This window comes from Melanerpes formicivorus, unplaced genomic scaffold (assembly GCF_026170545.1).
Source record: "Melanerpes formicivorus ecotype bairdi unplaced genomic scaffold, bMelFor1.0.p_v2 SCAF_97, whole genome shotgun sequence".
NCBI classification, from domain to species: domain Eukaryota; kingdom Metazoa; phylum Chordata; class Aves; order Piciformes; family Picidae; genus Melanerpes; species Melanerpes formicivorus.
The window spans coordinates 1083924-1101612 of NW_027142449.1; the positions used below are offsets into that span (position 1 = coordinate 1083924).

Sequence of the window (17689 nt, forward strand, 5' to 3'; positions counted from 1 at the left end):
CTGTTCAGTCTGCAGAAGAGAAGGCTCCGAGGTGACCTAATTGTGGCCTTCCAGTATCTGAAGGGGGCTACAGGAAGGCTGGGGAGGGACTGCTCAGGATCTCAGGTAGTGATAGGAGTAGGGGGAATGGAATGAAGCTGGAGGTGGGGAGATTCAGGCTGGAGGTGAGGAGGAAGTTCTTCCCCATGAGAGTGGTGAAGCCCTGGAATGGGTTGTCCAGGGAGGTGGTTGAGGCCCCAGCCCTGGAGGTGTTTACGATCAGGCTGGCTGAGGCTCTGGCCAGCCTGATCTAGTGTGGGGTGTCCCTGCCCATGGCAGGGGGGTTGGAACTAGATGATCCCTGTGGTCCCTTCCAACCCTGAATGATACTATGATACTATGATACTATGAGTTGTTTCTCCTTGACAGAGACAGTAAAAGAAGCAGGCCAGATTGCAACAACCAGTTCTTGGATGCCATGAACCACACAGAGCCCAGTGCAATGGGCTACATGAGCAACAGATCCACCCTGGACACCTCAGATCAACCATACTTGTGCAATCAACTCAATGCTATAGACCCAGAGAGGCTGGCTAATCCAAGCTGTGTCAGATCCCCCACTTGGGCAAGAAGTTTAGATATAGTGACTGTTTGCCTGGGATGTTTCAGTCTCAGGTAGCTTAACTGCTAGAAGGTTTCACAGAATCAACCAGGTTGGAAAAGACCTCAGAGATCATCAAGTCCCTCAAGATGGGGAGAAACTTCTTTACAGTGAGAGTGACAGAGCCCTGGAGCAGGCTGCCCAGGGAGGTTGTGGAGTCTCCTTCTCTGGAGGCCTTCAAAACCCACCTGGATGCAGTCCTGTGTGGACTACCCTGAGTGATGCTGCTCTGGCAGGGGGGTTGGACTGGATGATCTCTGGAGGTCCCTTCCAACCTCTAATGTTCTATGATTCTGTGATTCTATGAGCTGAAAAATGGTAGAGCTAGCAAGGATACATGCCCTTACTCAGGCTAAGCAGTGCTTCATGCCTTGTGTAACCACATCCAGCTCAGTGGGAAAGCCACTCTGTAAAAATCAGAATCAAGCTTTGGACCTCGTTTCCCACTGTGTGAAAGCCAGTTGCTCAACTTTCCAGTCACCAGGTAATCTCTGCACTGAAGCCAAACCCCCCAATAGCATGGGTAGATTCAGGTTGGATGTTAGGAAGAAGTTCTTCAGCATGAGGGTGGTGAGACACTGGCACAGGTTGCCCAGGGAGGTGGTGGAAGCCTCATCCCTGGAGGATTTTAAGGCCAGGCTGGATGTGGCTCTGAGCAGCCTGATCTAGGGTGAGGTGTCCCTGCCCATGGCAGGGGGTTGGTACTGGCTGATCCTTGAGGTCCCTTCCAACCCTGACAATTCTAGGATAGTTTGGGCTGTGAGCTATTAAAGCAGGCAAGCAAACATGACAGGTGTGAAAAGAAGGGGGGAAAGTGATTTTGCACTGGAGAATGGGAATGCAAGGCTTTGGCACTCTCACCTGAGACCTGCAATAGAAAGGTCCAAATCAGAGGTGGAAGGTTCAGCTCTAACACATACACACTGCCCCCCATGGTTTTGCTGCACTGTTGGCACAAACCAGAACACAAACATGCTCCTGAGGCTGGAGGGGGAGAAAGAGCTGAAGAAACCAGAGGAAGAGGAGAGGGGATAAAAAAGATGGGGAGGTGGAGTGGAGGCAATGACCCTTGAGGTCCTTTCCAATCCTACGAATTCTATGATTCTATGACAGGAGCTCTTGCCCTGTTACTTCAGAAACTCATCCACACACCAAAGAAAAGCAAGCCAAACCACACTGGGGACAAAGCTGACACCAAAAAAAAACAACCAACCAACATGCCAGAAGCCTCATTTCAGAAACAGACACCACTGGCAGGCTGCTTTTTGCAAGACCACTCAGTTTAGGATACTACCCATGTACAAAAAGCAAACATTTTACCCGGTGCTGTTTTCCCCTGTGGGAACAAAGGCTGATGGAACAACAGTGAAACTTCTCTGTGCAACTTACAATCTATTAAGTCAGATTTGCTTCCCAGCAGGTTCTGCACCTCCAGAGATTGTTCCAAGGTCTGTGTGCTCACTGAGTGGCCATGAGCTGGGTAAACCCTATGCTCTTCTCCTCCCTCCCCCTCCTTTCTTTACCTCCTTTTAGCTCTCCAGCAGGAGATGAGGGAAGCAGAGTTTACTGAATGAGACCATGAAAAGAGCTCCAAAGCATAAACAGGCTATGAGTTTCCAATGTAAACAGTGCCAGGGCACTGTCACTCAGAGCCCAGGAGCTCACCCAAGTCAGACAAATTATGCTGCCTGTTATCTCAGTTGTTACAGTTTCTTGCCTTTCATTCAGTCATTGCCAGTGGCTGGATTTTATGTCAGTGTAGGGCAGAAAAGAAGCCTCAGTTGCTGGAGTTAACCGCTTGTGGTGAGACCAGTAACACTGGGCAGGACACACAGCAGGAGCTAGCTGCCAGTCTTGGTCACCAAGGCACTAGGCAAAAGAATGCTGACATTTGGCAGGTATGAGGGGGAGAAATGTTGTGCTATGGAGATGGCCACTGGAAGCCCCATCCCAAAGCTTGCAGTGTTTGGCTCACATTAATAAAACAAAGCCACTCAAGTATAATAAATAAGTAGGTTCACTTGTCCTATAAAACACTACATGAAGGACACTTCTGCATTTCACCAAGCTGGTTCCTGGACAGGAGGCAAAAAATGTTGAGCTTGCATGGCAGCCTCATGGGAGTTAGAAACATTGCATGCCCATCTCTAAACTGGTTCCAGTCTTGTTTAACATCTTTGTTGGTGCCATGGGCAGTGGCATTCAGTGCACCCTTAGCACCGAGCTCTGTGGTGCAGCAGACAGGCTGGAGGGAAGGGATTTGCCCATAGGGACCTTGACAGGCTGGAGAGGTGAGCCCATGACAACCTCATGAGGTTCAACAAGAGCAAGTGCAAGATCCTGCATCTGGGTCAGGGCAATCCCAAGCACTGATACAGGCTGGGCAGGGACTGGCTGGAGAACAGCCCTGAAGAAAAGGACTTGGAGGTGCTGGTGGATGAGAAGCTCAACAGGAGCCAGCAGTGAGCACTTGCAGCCCAGAAAGCCAACCAGAGCCTGGGCTGCAGCAAGAGAAGCATAGTCAGCAGGGTGAGGGAGGTGATTCTCCCGCTCTGCTCCACTCTGCTGAGACCCCACCTGGAGCACTGTGTCCAGTTCTGGAGCCTCTATTACAGGAAGGATCTGGAGGTGCTGGAAGGTGTCCAGAGAAGGGCCACAAGGATGAGCAGAGGGCTGGAGCTGCTCTGCTAGGAGGACAGACTGAGGGAGTTGGGGCTGTTCAGTCTGGAGAAGAGAAGGCTCCCAGGAGACCTTCCAGTATCTGAAGGGGGCTCCAAGAAAGCTGGGGAGGGACTTTTGAGGGTGTCAGGGAGTGATAGGACTGGGGAGATGGAAAAAAAATAGAAATGGGTAGATTGAGATTGGATGTGAGGAAGAAGTTCTTCACCCTGAGAGTGGTGAGAGACTGGCACAGGTTGTGCAGGAAGGTGGTGGAAGCCTCATCCCTGGAGGTGTTTTTAAAGGCCAGGCTGGATGTGGCTGTGAGCAACCTGCTGTAGTGTGAGGTGTCCCTGCCCATGGCAAGGGGGTTGGACCTGGCTGATCCTTGAGGTCCCTTCCAACCCTGACACTTCTATGATTCTATGATTGACTGATGAGTATTTTCAATGCTGTTCTGCTGCATGAGTTCTGGTAGCACATTTCTTTCTGCAGCACTTCCAGAGAAGGGAGAGGCTCTTACCTATGGTTCTTCGGAGCTCTTCACACTGGCTGATGTGAGGGAATTTCAGAATTTCCTTCCACTTCTTGCTTTTGCCTTTGCGTTTCCCTCCACCTCCTGCAGAGGAAGAAAGACCATGGTTAGAGCTCTGTGGGAGCAAACTTCCTGCAGAGAAGTGCATACCATGATTAGATCCATTTGGGAGCATAGCCTCATCCAGATTTTGCCAGACCAGTCGCTGTTCCTCTGGATATCACTAAGAATTGAAGCTGAGATATTGTGGGAAGGATGTACAGATCAATCCTGAGCTTTTCTGGTCTGAAACAGACCAAGGCGGGGGACATCTGATGGAGGATCAGCTTGCTGACAGTTGGAAGTTCAGGTTTGCACACCACCAGGTCCAGTTGGAAGAATAGGATAGGATAGGATAGGATAGGATAGGATAGGATAGGATAGGATAGGATAGGACAGGACAAAATAGAAATAGAAATAGAAATAGAAATAGAAATAGAAATAGAAATAGAAATAGAAATAGAAATAGAAATAGAAATAGAAATAGAAATAGAAATAGAAATAGAAATAGAAAGAATAGAATAGAATAGAATAGAATAGAATAGAATAGAATAGAATAGAATAGAATAGAATAGAATAGAATAGAATAGAATTAACCAGGTTGGAAAATACCTCAGAGATCATTGAGTCTGACCTATCACCCAACACCATCTCATCAACTAAACCATGGCACCAAGTGCCTCAGCCAGTCTCCTCTTAAACACTTCCAGTGACGGTGACTCCACCACCTCCCTGGGCAGCACATTCCAATGGCCAATCTCTCTAGGAAGAATTTCTTCCTAACATCCAGCCTAAACCTCCCCTGGCACAACTTGAGGCTGTGTCCTCTTGTTCTGGTGCTGGTTGCCTGGGAGAAGAGACCAACCCCCACCTGTCCACAACCTCCCTTCAGGTAGTTGTAGAGAGCAATCTTGAGCCTCCTCTTCTCCAGGCTAAGCAGCCCCAGCTCCCTCAGCCTCTCCTCACAGGGCTGTGTTCCAGACCCCTCCCCAGCTTTGTTGCCCTTCTCTGGACACCTTACAGCATCTCAACATCTTTCCTAAACTGAGGAGCCCAGAACTGGACACAGGACTCAAGCTGTGGCCTAAGCAGTGCTGAGTACAGGGGCACAATGACCTCCCTGCTCCTGCTGGCCACACTCTTCCTGATGCAGGCCAGGATGCCATTGGCCTTCTTGGCCACCTGGGCACACTGCTGTTCAGCCTACCATCAACCAGCACCCCCCCGGTCCCTCTCTGCCTGGCTGCTCTCCAGCCACTCTGACCCCAGCCTGTAGCACTGCATGGGGTTGCTGTGGCCAATGTGCAGAACCTGGCACTCAGATCTGTTAAACCTCGTGCCCTTGGACTCCACCTATTTGTCCAGCTTGTCAAGGTCCCTCTGCAGAGCTCTCCTACCCTCTAATAGATCCACACCTGCCCCCTGCTTGGTGTTGTCTGCAAACTTCCTGATGATGGACTCATTCCCCTCCTCCAGGTCATCAATAAAGATATTGAACAGGATGGGGCCCAACACTGATCCCAGTTGAGATGACAGTGCTGAACTGAGCATCTCCAACACCACCTCCACCCCAACTGACAAACATTTTGTGCATGTCTTATAAAATTACAGCTCACATCTTCTCAGCCTGGATCTCCTCCTTCTGGTTTTGGGGTGAGCCCTAATTCCATTCCAAAAGAAGTGTTGGAAATTGAAGATCAAAATCCAATTCTCCTCACCCCTCCCCCTGCCCCAGCACATCCCATCACATCATATCACTGCCAACATGGCATTACAGCTGTAATGTCACACACTCTGGTCACTGTTGCTTCCATAGGAGGAGAATCACAGAATCAACCAGGTTGGAAAAGGCCTCAGAGATCATCAAGTTCAACCTAATACCTAATACCCTAACACCTCATGACTAACTAAACCATGGCTTCAAGTGCCACATCCAATCAGTAGGAGTAAATTGAAGCAATATCCTCAGGAAGAGCAAATCTCTCTTGGGTTCTTTTTTTCCCTTTTTCATCCTTCTCTAAGATTCCTTGAACTGGACAGTCCTCCAGCTGAGTGACTTAGCTGGCTTCCTACAGCTCTGGCAGGACCAGGTCCAAGATCTTCAGCCCCTCCACATCCTCATCAACATCCCTTCATAAATACCCAGCTGCAGACATCACTGGCATTCCTGAGCGCCACCCCTGAGCTTATCCAGCCTAGCTACCTGTTCTTGGTATTAAGCTTTCATGCTGCCCACACTTACTGTCTTCTCTTGCCTCCACTCCACCACCCCACCTTTTTTACCCACTCTCCTCTTCCTCTGGTTTCTTCAGCTCTTTCTCCCCCTCCAGTCTCAGGAGCACATTTGTGTTCTGGTTTGTGTCAACAGTGCAGCAAAACCATGTGTGGTTTTGTTTTAGAGGAACCTCCCACATCTGATTTGGACCTTCCTACAGCAGTTCCCAAGCCAGAGTGCCAAAGCCTTGCATTCCCATTCTCCAGTGCAAAATCATTTCCCCCACTTCTTTTAAAACTTGTCATGTTTGCTTGCCTGCTTTAATAGCTCAGAGCCCAAACTAGCTCAGAATCACAGAATTGTTAGGTTTGGAAGGGACCTCAAGGATCATCCAGTTCAAACCCCCCTGCCCCATGCAGGGACACCTCACACTACAGCAGGTTGCTCACAGCCACATCCAGCCTGGCTGCAAAAACCTCCAGGGATGAGGTTTCTACCACCTCCCTGGGCAACCTGTTCCACACTTGGGCACTGACATGGCTGTCACAAGAGCACCACAGATCTGGGGGCTTGCCTTTTGCCCACTTCTCCTTGCTTGCAAGAAGAATGCATTCTGCACTGGGCTCCAAGCAGTACAGGTAGCTTTTCCAGCACACCTGACTTTGCTGGCATCAGTTAGATGACACACTGCCTAAGGGGTTAGGCTCCTCAGCCCCAGGAAGGCTGATGCAGGCTGACATGCTGTGCCTGCTCTTCCCTGGTGTCTGCTAGATGGGCACTCAGATCTGAAGCAGCTCAGCCTAAGAGGACATTTGCACATTTTTCTTGTCTTTTGGGTGGTTGTTGTTGGGGGTTTTTTTCACTGTCATAGGGCAGTTTTCCACTCCATCCCTCACCTGGCTTTCTCTCTGATGATCCCCACCTTTCTATGCTGCCACATCAGCATCACTGCAGAATGCAGACGGTGTGGTGTTGGGGGTTTCATTCCCAACTCACTTCTGTGCCTATCCTGCTTGGAGAGGCTGTGCAGCTAATGGAGGAAGAGTAGCTCTCCAGACATGAAAGCCCAGATGCAGACTGAGATCCTCCCATTCACTGTATTCACTGCAGTTCAGTGCCTGCACACAAAATCTGATTCACTTGGGTCTATTTTACATGCACTGGGATGTTGAATGACTAATTCAGAGCTGAGTTAATTCTGTAGAGGGGCTGGTAGAGTCACAACGGCAGACTGAGGGTGTGTTGGGTGCTACATGACATTGCAGGCTAAATTAGGAGCACACTGACTCAAAAGGTAGCAGACCCTTACAGAGAAAACACCAGCCTCAGGAAAAATGGTGAAGTATTGCTCTCTGTGGGGTGTTTCTGATCACACAGTATGGCCTTCAGTCCAGGAGTGCTCCCCCTGTGTCTCATCTTTTCTTCCTTTGCTTTTGGTGGCCAATGGTTTTGTCATTGCAGAGCTCTCCTTGAATTACTTTAAACTCCTTACTGAGAGGAACTTCTTGTATGTCTGCTACATTATGCAAGGTAGAGCAGAGATATCTGCACTAGCCAGAAAGCAACTATCCTGTCTTGACTACCAGGGGCACAGCTATCCCACCCTTTCCAGCAACCAAGTCTCCAGCACAGCACAAAGAGCTGCGACTCTATCCACACTGTGCTGTACTATGCAATGCAGGTGAACCCTTTGAGTCTCTGATGAACTCTTCTCCAACCTCCCCTCTTCAATGCATCCCAAACACTGCTGCTAAAGCCTTATCTCTCCCATCCCCCCAGCCACAGTACCCCAGAGGCTGTTCTGCTCTCTTCTTGCAGCGTACAGCACTTGGTCTTGCATGCTGGGGGCCTTAGGTGTGCCACAAGGCACTGAGAAGCATTTTGAGGGCTGGGGTGAGCACTGCAATCATCTGTTCACCAGCTCCTGGAACACATGGCTCTGCTGTGGTCACCAGTGACTGCAGGGGTTGGATTCAGCAACAGCCCACTCCTGCAATCTTGCTCCGCTCCTGCCTGCCCCGCTGCCATCTCCACTCGCCCCTCCTCTTCCTTTGTGCTCCTGCCCTTATGCCCTATCCCACCACACTTACACTTCTCTGCCCTACCCCTTCACACACCCCTCTGGGGAATGATCCTTCCTCCAGGAACTCTAGTTTCCTCCTCTTTGCCAGTCATTCTCCTTGGCTGCATTTTCCACTATTGCTTCATGTTTTTCCTTACACTCATTTGTCTTGTAAACTTTGAGTTGTATGCCTTGATGTCAAACCTCCAAGGGAATTAAGTATATATTTGCTAGCTCTGGGGGAGGGATGGGAAGGAAGGGGAGGGGAAGGAAAGAGGGAAAAACAGCTGGGCTGGTGTCAGAGCAGAATGATCCCCCTTTGAGAGCCACAGGCTTTGAATTTGGATGGCTGTATCCCTTCCTTAGGCTGCCAGCTCTCAGAGCAGCTCATCCCACCTCCACATACAAAAGACTTGCTTCTCACTTCTGCCTCTTGCCTCTCCCACTGCAGAGACCCACACTGCTCTTACCAAGGGACAGACAAAGAGGGTGCTGTAAGGGGGCAGGTGGGAGCTTTCTGCCTAAGTTGTGAACAGGCACTGGAGGCAGCTGCTTGGGCAGCAGGCCCTGCTGGAGTAGGATTTCCAACCATTTCTGGACACAGGAGGCACTGGTAGCAAGCCAGAGTAAAGTATTCTTTAGGGTGCTTCTGCTCAGCACCAGTACATCTTCACCCATTGGAGGTCTGCCCTCCAGTCCAAAGCACTAGGGGTTTCAGAGCACACCTGATGCTCCAGCCAGCATTACAGAAGTCCTCACCAAGTGCTTGCATCTTCACAGAATCATAGAACCATAGAAACATAGAAAGTTAGAGGTTGGAAGGGACCTCCAGAAGTCATGCAGTCCAACCTCCCTGCCAGAGCAGCATCACCCAGGGTAGGCTGCACAGGAATGCATCCAGGTGGGGTTTGAAAGTCTCCAGAGAAGACTCCACAACCTCTCTGGGCAGCCTGCTCCAGGGCTCCATCATGTTGAGCTGAAATCTTCTGTGTTCAAGTTTGTATCCATTGTTCCTTGTCTTATTATTGTGCACCACTGAAAAGAATTTGGCTCCCTCCACTTGACAACCAGCCCTCAGATATTGACAGACACGAACCAGATCCCCTCTCAGCCTTCTCTTCTCCATACTAAACAGCCCCAGGGCTCTCAGTCTCTCTTCACAGGGGAGGTGCTCAAGTCCTCTAGGCATCCTTGTGGCTCTCTGTTGGACTCTCTCCAGCAGGTCTCTGTCTCTCTTGAACTGGGGAGCCCCAAACTGGCCACAGTATTGCTGCTGTGGTCTCAGCAGGGCAGAGCAGAGCAGCATCAGGCAGAGCAGAGGAGCATCAGGCAGTGCAGAGCAGCATCAGGCAATGCAGAGCAGCATCAGGCAATACAGAGCAGCATCAGGCAGTGCAGAGCAGCATCAGGCAATGCAGAGCATTGCCAAACAGCCCTTTAGCTTTTAACAACAGCTCTGAGGTTTGTGCAGAGACAAACCAGTTCTGCTGGGCCAGGAGACCTTAAAAATCCATTTGATGTAAAACATGTATCGACAGATTCGCGCTGGGTGATGTATTTCCGACACCAAACGTGCATCAAACCTGGAGAGGGGCTCTGTTACCGCCGGGATCAATACAGCCAGCCTGCTCTCCTCTCTTTTGTGGCCACCCTCCCAAAAAAAAGCAGCCTTGCCTGATGAATCATTTGCTCTTAGCTGAGCGTGAAGGAGCAGTTTCTGTTTTGCCTGTGACGTCTTTAAGTTAAGATCCTGATCAAGTGCTTTAATCGACCTGACCTTTCCGCTCCCGGCTTTTCTTGTGGAGCCAGCAGTGTGTGCTGGCTCCAAACCTTAACTCTAGGGGGGCTGAAGGACATAATGCAGTGAGACAGCTGAGGCAGGGTAAATTGGCTAGCAGAGCTAAGAGCTAAAAGGGGAGGTTGCTCTGAACAGGTCAGTAATTGTGCAGGCTGCAAAGGGAAGCTTTTCACACCTTTTGCCTCGCTTGCTGCCTTTGCACTGCCTGTCCTGGATGTGAGGATTTGCAACATGCAAGGCAGCTTCTCAGGGCAAAACTCAAACAGACGTGCCACGCTTTAGGTGTCAGTTCCATCAAGTAGTGTTGGAGGATCTGACTGCTTTAAAAATGTGGGTTTGCTGCTGATGACAAAAAGGTGAGCCCTCAGCAAGAGCAGGAAGTTTCAGCTCGACTCCCTTGCATGCACTTAGCTCAGCATTTGCAAAGCGAGGATTGAAGCTAATTCTCTGACATGTCAACCAGTCCTACAGGAAACAAAAGCATTTGCTCTACATCCTACCTACTGAAAAATACATGGTGTCTTTCAGATCATCTTGTGATCCTGGATGGCAAAGCTAGCTCTGATCTCTGCCTGTAAGGAGACGCAACCAGAGGCGCACGTGTAAAAACATTTGTCAGCAGGAGCAGCCCTTAACCCAAGGTGTTCACTTTGCTTGCCTCCATTACACAGGATATAGCTGCTCTCCTAACACTGACAGCAGATAGGAAAGTACCTGCACATTTTTAAGTCAGCAAGACAGTTATGTGGCTTGTCCAAAATGACAGGAGAAATCAGAGACAGAGTAAGGGGCTGAAGACAAGACCTTAAGCCTGTTAATGCTGCTAACAACAGGATAAAGCCATGCCCCTGCTCAGCTGAATCAAGGCATTTCCTAACACAGAGTTAAGCAGAATCATGGTGAATTCATTCCAGCATCATGCCTGCAGTGTATTCCATTTGTGCCCCATACCACCATGCAGAACACAGAGTACAGAATTAACCAGGTTGGAAAAGACCTTTGAGATCATCAAGTCCAACCTATCACCCAACACCATCTGATCAACTAAACCATGGCACCAAGTGCCTCATCCAGTCTCCTCTTAAACACTTTCAGTGATGGTGACTCCACCACCTCCCTGGGCAGCCCTTTCCAATGGCAAATCCCTCTTTCTGGGAAGAATTTAAGCATAGCTAAGAGGGCTTCATACTTCTGCTCTGTTCTTGACCAAGCTGATAAGCTTGCATCACACCCCATGCTGTCAGGTCTGACTAACCCAAGATGGCCAAGTATTTCCTTGCCTTCAACTGGATTATCTGCAATCTAGTTAATCCACAGTTTGGGTAAACCATCCACAGATCATAGAATCATAGAATTGTCAGGGTTGGAAGGGACCTCAAGGATCATCTCGTTCCAACCCCCCTGCCATGGGCAGGGACACCTCTCACTACATCAGTAAAAGACAACTAGAGTTTGTGTCTTCCATTTCACATCAGCAGCTAGGCTGTTCTCCAAGACCTTCCCAGTGAGAGTCCAGAGCTCGATATGCTCTAATTGCAAGGTCTTGATTACACAGCATGTGAAAGCAGTGAAACAAACTAAAAGAACAAAAGAGAGAAAGAAAAAGAATAAACCATATTCCAAGTTCAAAACTCAGGGCCTGTGTCCTGTTTCCACTCAAAAGAAGTTTACATTTCTTCTCCTCTTCCTTTTGACAGACTTCTTTTACTCACTGTCTCCCAGCAAAATTTATGCAGCTCTATGGTATGCATGGAATTGCCATATTAGATAATAACAAATGGGCTGGCTAGTACAGAGCAGATTGAAGGCAGCTTCAGAGGAAGATCTTGGAAATCAGTTTCTGAGGTATTTGGAAGGCTTTCTTCCATACCATTTCAATTCGAAGGTATATTGCATCCATAAATTTCTCTCCTGTTCTAGAATCAATGATACTTCAATTCAGGCTGCTCTTGCACTCCTTGATGGAACACCCTGGGCTGCTGCATGCTCTTCTGCCTCATGCAGGTATAAGTCTCAGGAATCAAGCATGTATTTGGGAAGGGAATGAATACCAAATTCAAACTGCTTCCATTCCTGGAATGTCTCTTCATAAAGAGACAGCCTGAGCAGAACTTTTCAGTCCAGCATTTTCCCCTAAAGGTTGTTCCTATCTAGCACATCCAGCCTCCCAGGCAAACAGTTCCACCCTTCTTCGACCTGCTTCACAAGGAAGTTCACCCAGCTTCACCATTCTTCTTTCACATTAGTCCCACCTAATCTCATCAGTACTAGCAAATAAAACCATTTTGTTTTGAAAGAATGAAAGGTACCCCAGCCACAGGCAGCAGCATGTGTGGTGGGCAGTCTGGGGGAGCAAAGGAAGGAAGCTCAGCCCAGCCCAGCAAGGCAAATGCCTTAGGACAGCTGCTTTGCACCAAACCTCTTTTCCCCACCCCCAAAGAGCATTTTATATTGCTATAAAAGTGTCTGGAGCACAGCCCTGTGAGGAGAGGCTGAGGGAGCTGGGGTTGCTTAGCCTGGAGAAGAGGAGGCTCAGGGGAGACCTTATTGCTGTCTACAACTCCCTGAAGGGAGGCTGTAGCCAGGTGGGGGTTGGTCTCTTCTCCCAGGCAACCAGCACTAGAACAAGAGAACACAGTCTCAAGCTATGCCAGGGGAGGTTTAGGCTGGAGGTGAGGAAGAAGTTCTTCCCAGAAAGAGTACTTGGCTATTGGAATGTGCTGCCCAGGGAGGTGGTAGAGTCACCATCACTGGAGATGTTTAGGAAGAGCCTGGATGAGGCACTTGGTGCCATGGTTTAGTTGATTCGATGATGTTGGGTGATAGGTTGGACTTGATGATCTCTGAGGTCTTTTCCAACCTTATTGATTCTATGATTCTATGATTCTCTCTGCTCTTCATCCTGCCCTTCTCGCCTGGGAAAGCAGACAAAACCCCCAGGAACCCTGTTGAATCCTTACAACATCTCAGATGATACTCCTGGGTAACCTGTGCTTACAACATCATTAGGAACCTCTTTATCAATCCCCTTCTACACCATCCCAAGGGAAAAGAAGAGGAGCACGAGGGTTCCACTTTCAAGAGCAGGTAGGGATCCACCATCCACTAGGACACCAAGACTTTAGAGGTCCTCACTTATAAAACACAACAAAAAGTTGGCAACACACCCTTACAAGAGAATCACACTGCATACCTCCTCCTAACAATGCTAATCTCTTTACCTCCTGCAGCCTCTTGGATGAACCAAACTACCTGGATAGTCACAGACCGTGATAACAGCTTGGTGCCCAACGTCCCTGCTGCCCCAGCACATAAATCATCTGTGTGTTGCCACAACAACATAAGCCTGACAGCCAGGGTGTGAACCATCACATTGCTCTTTGGAAACGAAGAGCAGAGGTATCTCATGTTTAAGCCTTCAGAACCACAGAGATGGGAATTTCATAAGCAAAAATGCAAGCTTCTCCCCACCAGAGTCAGGCTGGCTTTGCAAGCTGGTTACCACACAACTGCCATCTAAAGTCACAGTGACATTGTCTTAGAGAGATAATAAGCAAATATTTATTGCAGGAATATCTTCCTGTTAGTCAAATAAGAGGTCAAGTAACAAGAAACATGACCTCAGTATCACATTTTACATGCTAATCACAATGTGTGATTAACATGCAAAATATGTTCCCAAAGTCATGTTTCAGCCACTCAATGCTATTTACACTGCTACTGAGGATCATAGAATTGTCAGGGTTGGAAGGGACCTCAAGGATCAGCCAGTTCCAAGCCCCCCTGCCATGGGCAGGGACACCTCACACTACAGCAGGTTGCTCACAGCCACATCCAGCCTGGCTGCAAAAACCTCCAGGGATGAAGCTTCCACCACCTCCCTGGGCAACCTGTGCCAGTCTCTCACCACCCTCATGGGGAAGAACTTCTTCCTAACATCCAATCTCAATCTATCCATTTCTACTTATCACTCCTTGACAGACTAAAAAGTCCCTTCCCAGCTATCTTGTAGGGCCTCTCAAGACACTGGAAGGCCACAATAAGGTCTCCTGGAGAAGAGAAGGTTGATCTAGTGTGAGGTGTCCCTGCCCATGGCAGGGGGGTTTGAACTAGATGACCCTTGAGGTCCCTTCCAACCCTAACAACTGTATGATTCTAAACAGCCATGGGTGGCTGAAACATGACTTCAGTAACACATTTTACATGTTAATCACAATGTGTATGTTAATAATATGCTTTAATGGCATCCACTGCCATGAAGGGGTAGAGGAAACTGAGGCATCAGTCTTTGAAGGCTGATCTTCAGGGCTTGACTACCATGTTGTTGTGGTTTAATGAGTGGGCAGATTGCTCTACTGCTCCAAAAGGGGCAAAAGGGTAACACTCACACCATTGGATTGGATAGCAATGGAAAGTTTAAATGGAAAAGCTATTCACAAGCTACAATGCTACAGTTATGTAGTGGTGAGCCTAGGAAAGCATATCAAATACAAAGAAATACACAGTTTAGGCTTAACACTCTGAACATGAGCCAGCAGTGTGCCCAGGTGGCCAAGAAGGCCAATGGCATCCTGGCCTGCATCAGGAACAGTGTGGCCAGCAGGGCAAGGGAGGTTATTCTTCCTCTGTACTCAGCACTGGTCATGCCACACCTTGAGTCCTGTGTCCAGTTCTGGGCCCCTCAGTTTAGGAAGGAAATGGAGACACCTGAACGTGTCCAGAGAAGGGCAACAAGGCTAGGGAGAGGCCTTGAGCACAGCCCTGTGAGGAGACGCTGAGGGAGCTGGGGTTGTTTAGCCTGGAGAAGAGGAGGCTCAGGGGTGACCTCATTGCCCTCTACAACTACCTGAAAGGTGGTTGTAGCCAGGAAGGGGTTGGTCTCTTCTCCCAGGCAACCAGCACCAGAACAAGGGGACACAGTCTCAAGCTGTGCCAGGGGAAGTTTAGGCTCGAGGTGAGGAGAAAGTTCTTCCCAGAGAGAGTCATTCGTCATTGGGATGTGCTGCCCAGGGAGGTGGTGGAGTCACCATCCCTGGAGGTGTTCAAGAGGAGATTGGACGTGGCACTTGGTGCCATGGTCTAGTCATGAAGTCTGTGGTGAGAGGTTGGACTTGATGATCTTTGAGGTCTCTTCCAACCTTAGTGACACTGTGATACTGTGATACTGTGAGTCCTGTGTCCAGTTCTGGTCTCCTCAACTCAAGAGAGATGTCGAGGTACTGGAAGGTGTCCAGAGAAGGGCAACAAAGCTGGGGAGGGGTCTGGAGCACAGCCCTGTGAGGAGAGGCTGAGGGAGCTGGGGTTGCTTAGCCTGGAGAAGAGGAGGCTCACAGGAGACCCTGTCTCTGTCTACAGCTACCTGAAGGGAGGTTGTAGCCAGCTGGGGGTTGGTCTCTTCTCCCAGGCAACCAGCACCAGAACAGGACACCGTCTCAAGGGTGCCTTGCAGAGTCTTGCAGGCCAGTTCACATGTGCAGAGCATACACTTCGCTGCCACACATGTTCACAGGGACTTGTTGGGTGATGTAACTTCCTTGGATGCAACTTAATTTTCTCTTGCATAAGCACCTTTAGTTTGTCTGTTATGGCATCTCTCTCTCTTATGCCTTGTACTCTGACAGGATTGTGTTTATCTGCAGCTGATGAATGAGCAAAGGGAGATCGCTGGCTTTCCAGCCACAGACAAAAACAAATAATCCAGAAGTATCCTGAAGAATTACAAACTATTAGAAACCCAAACAAACAGTGAATCTTACCAAAATAAAACCAGCTGTCACCTAAAATAGTAAAATTAAGTGCCATGAACATTTGAACTCCTTATTCTGGACCTCAAAGCAAACCAGGCTAGTGGCACAAATCCAGGGAGTTTGGTCGTGTTTGGAGTGCATCGCCATGAGCAGGGTGGTTCAACAAGCTGTTGGGATGAACTGAGTTGATGGCTTCAAACTGAAAGGTGCCTGGGTAGTATTTGACATGGTAGTTAGCAAGAAGAGCAGAAAAGACAAGGCTACAGGTGAATCTGGAGACACTGTCCTTCAGAAGCTGCTTCTGAACCTTGCAAGCCTCTTGGAAGAACATGCAGAGGGTATGATGTCTGAAGCTGGGAGGCATTAGGAGATTTTGTCCATCAGCAGCGTAGGTAACCGAAAACCTTTGCAACAAGAACTGCATGGGACAGCAATGTGCCCTTGTGGCCAAGAGGGACAATGGGATCCTGGGGTGCATGAAAGGGTGTCCAGCAGATCAAGGGAGGTTCTTCTCCCCCTCTACTCTGTCCTGGTGAGACCTCACCTGGTATATTGCATCCAGTTCTGGGCTCCCCAGTTCAGGAAGGACAAGGATCTGCTGGAGAGAGTCCAAGGGACTGGAGCACAGCCTAATGAGCAGAGGCCGAGAGCCCTGGGGCTGATTAGTCTGGAGAAGACTGAGAGGGGATTTAATAGATGGTTATAAATATCTGAGGGCTGGGGGTCAAGAGAAAGGGGACAGGCTCTGCTCACTTGCACCCTGGAATAGGTCAAGGGGCAATGGATATAAACTCCAGCACAGGAGGTTCCACCTCAACATGAGAAGGAACTTCTTCACTGTGAGGGTCACAGAGCACTGGAACAGGCTGCCCAGAGAGGCTGTGGAGTCTCTTCTGGAGACTTTCAAGACTCCTCTGGATACATCCCTGTGTGACCTGTGCTGGAGTCCATGCTCCTGCTCTGGCAGGGATGTTGGACTTGATGATCTCCAGAGGTCCCTTCCAACCCCTAACATCCTGTGAGCCTGTGAACAATTCATTACCAGTGATTGTTATAGAATTGTTACAGAATAAACCAGGTTGGAAGAGACCTTCAAGATCATTGTGTCCAACCTGTCAACCAATCCAGCCCACCTAATCGATTACAACAGAAGATCAACCTTTTGAAAAGCACTGATGAGACTCAAGGTCATGACTCTGCTACCAAATGCTGACAATTTCGGTGGAGTTTTCCTCTGGAGTGAAGCTGAGAGGCAGTACTTCAGAGTTCTAGAAAATTCTAATTTAAAGACATCAAACCAGTTCATTTTGCTACCATTTGAGTCATCTCAGTTCTCCAACGTCAAAACATTATCAGAGAAGACATCAACTGGAGTATTAAGATACATTCTATCACTGGAACAGAATGGGTATGGCAAATTGACATCCTTTACTTTGTTGAAATGATGTTTCTGTACTGTCAAAAATGAAGCTGGGGGGGGGGGGGAAATGAATCCTTTCTGTCAGGAGACACCTTCCTGCAAACCCTCTCATTTTTGACACAACTTCTTCCTCAGAAAGGAAGATTCTTTTGACAGAAGTGTTCTCAATCATCATTCTGAAGCAGACAAGAATTAAACAAGGAGTGTGGCTGTATCTAAATGCTCAAGTGAATCTAAATTCTCACATTCCTTACTGGCTCCCTTCAGTTAATTTGCACAGCTGTGGTTTGCACTCACTGTGGGAGAACCTGCTTCCCATTCTTCCAAGGAAAGAATGCAAATCACAGCTCCAGAAATCCTGCTTGCAGAGGATTTGATAACATCTTTCCAGGAAGGAATTCCTCTTGAAGCAAAGGCCTTGTTTAAACTCATGACCTGCCCTATGTATTTATTATCCTGTTTCACTAACATATATGCAAGCTCCTTACCGATGCCTCCAAAGCTGCCAACACACAGCCCACGGCCTGCCCACTGCTCAGGAGGATGTGTAGCGCTCCTGGATTCAGCAGCATCCC

At 48.8% G+C, this 17689-nt stretch overlaps 1 protein-coding gene across 2 annotated transcripts in view; it reads right to left on the reverse strand.

Annotated features, from left to right (window-relative positions):
- The window catches only part of GRK5 (G protein-coupled receptor kinase 5), a 251979-nt gene that overhangs the window by 142237 nt on the left and 92053 nt on the right, over positions 1 to 17689 (reverse strand). For both annotated transcript variants that reach the window (XM_068166115.1, XM_068166114.1), the window contains exon 2: positions 3822 to 3917. In XM_068166115.1, the coding sequence (XP_068022216.1) occupies positions 3822 to 3917 (96 nt within the window). The remainder of the gene's footprint in view (positions 1 to 3821; positions 3918 to 17689) is intronic.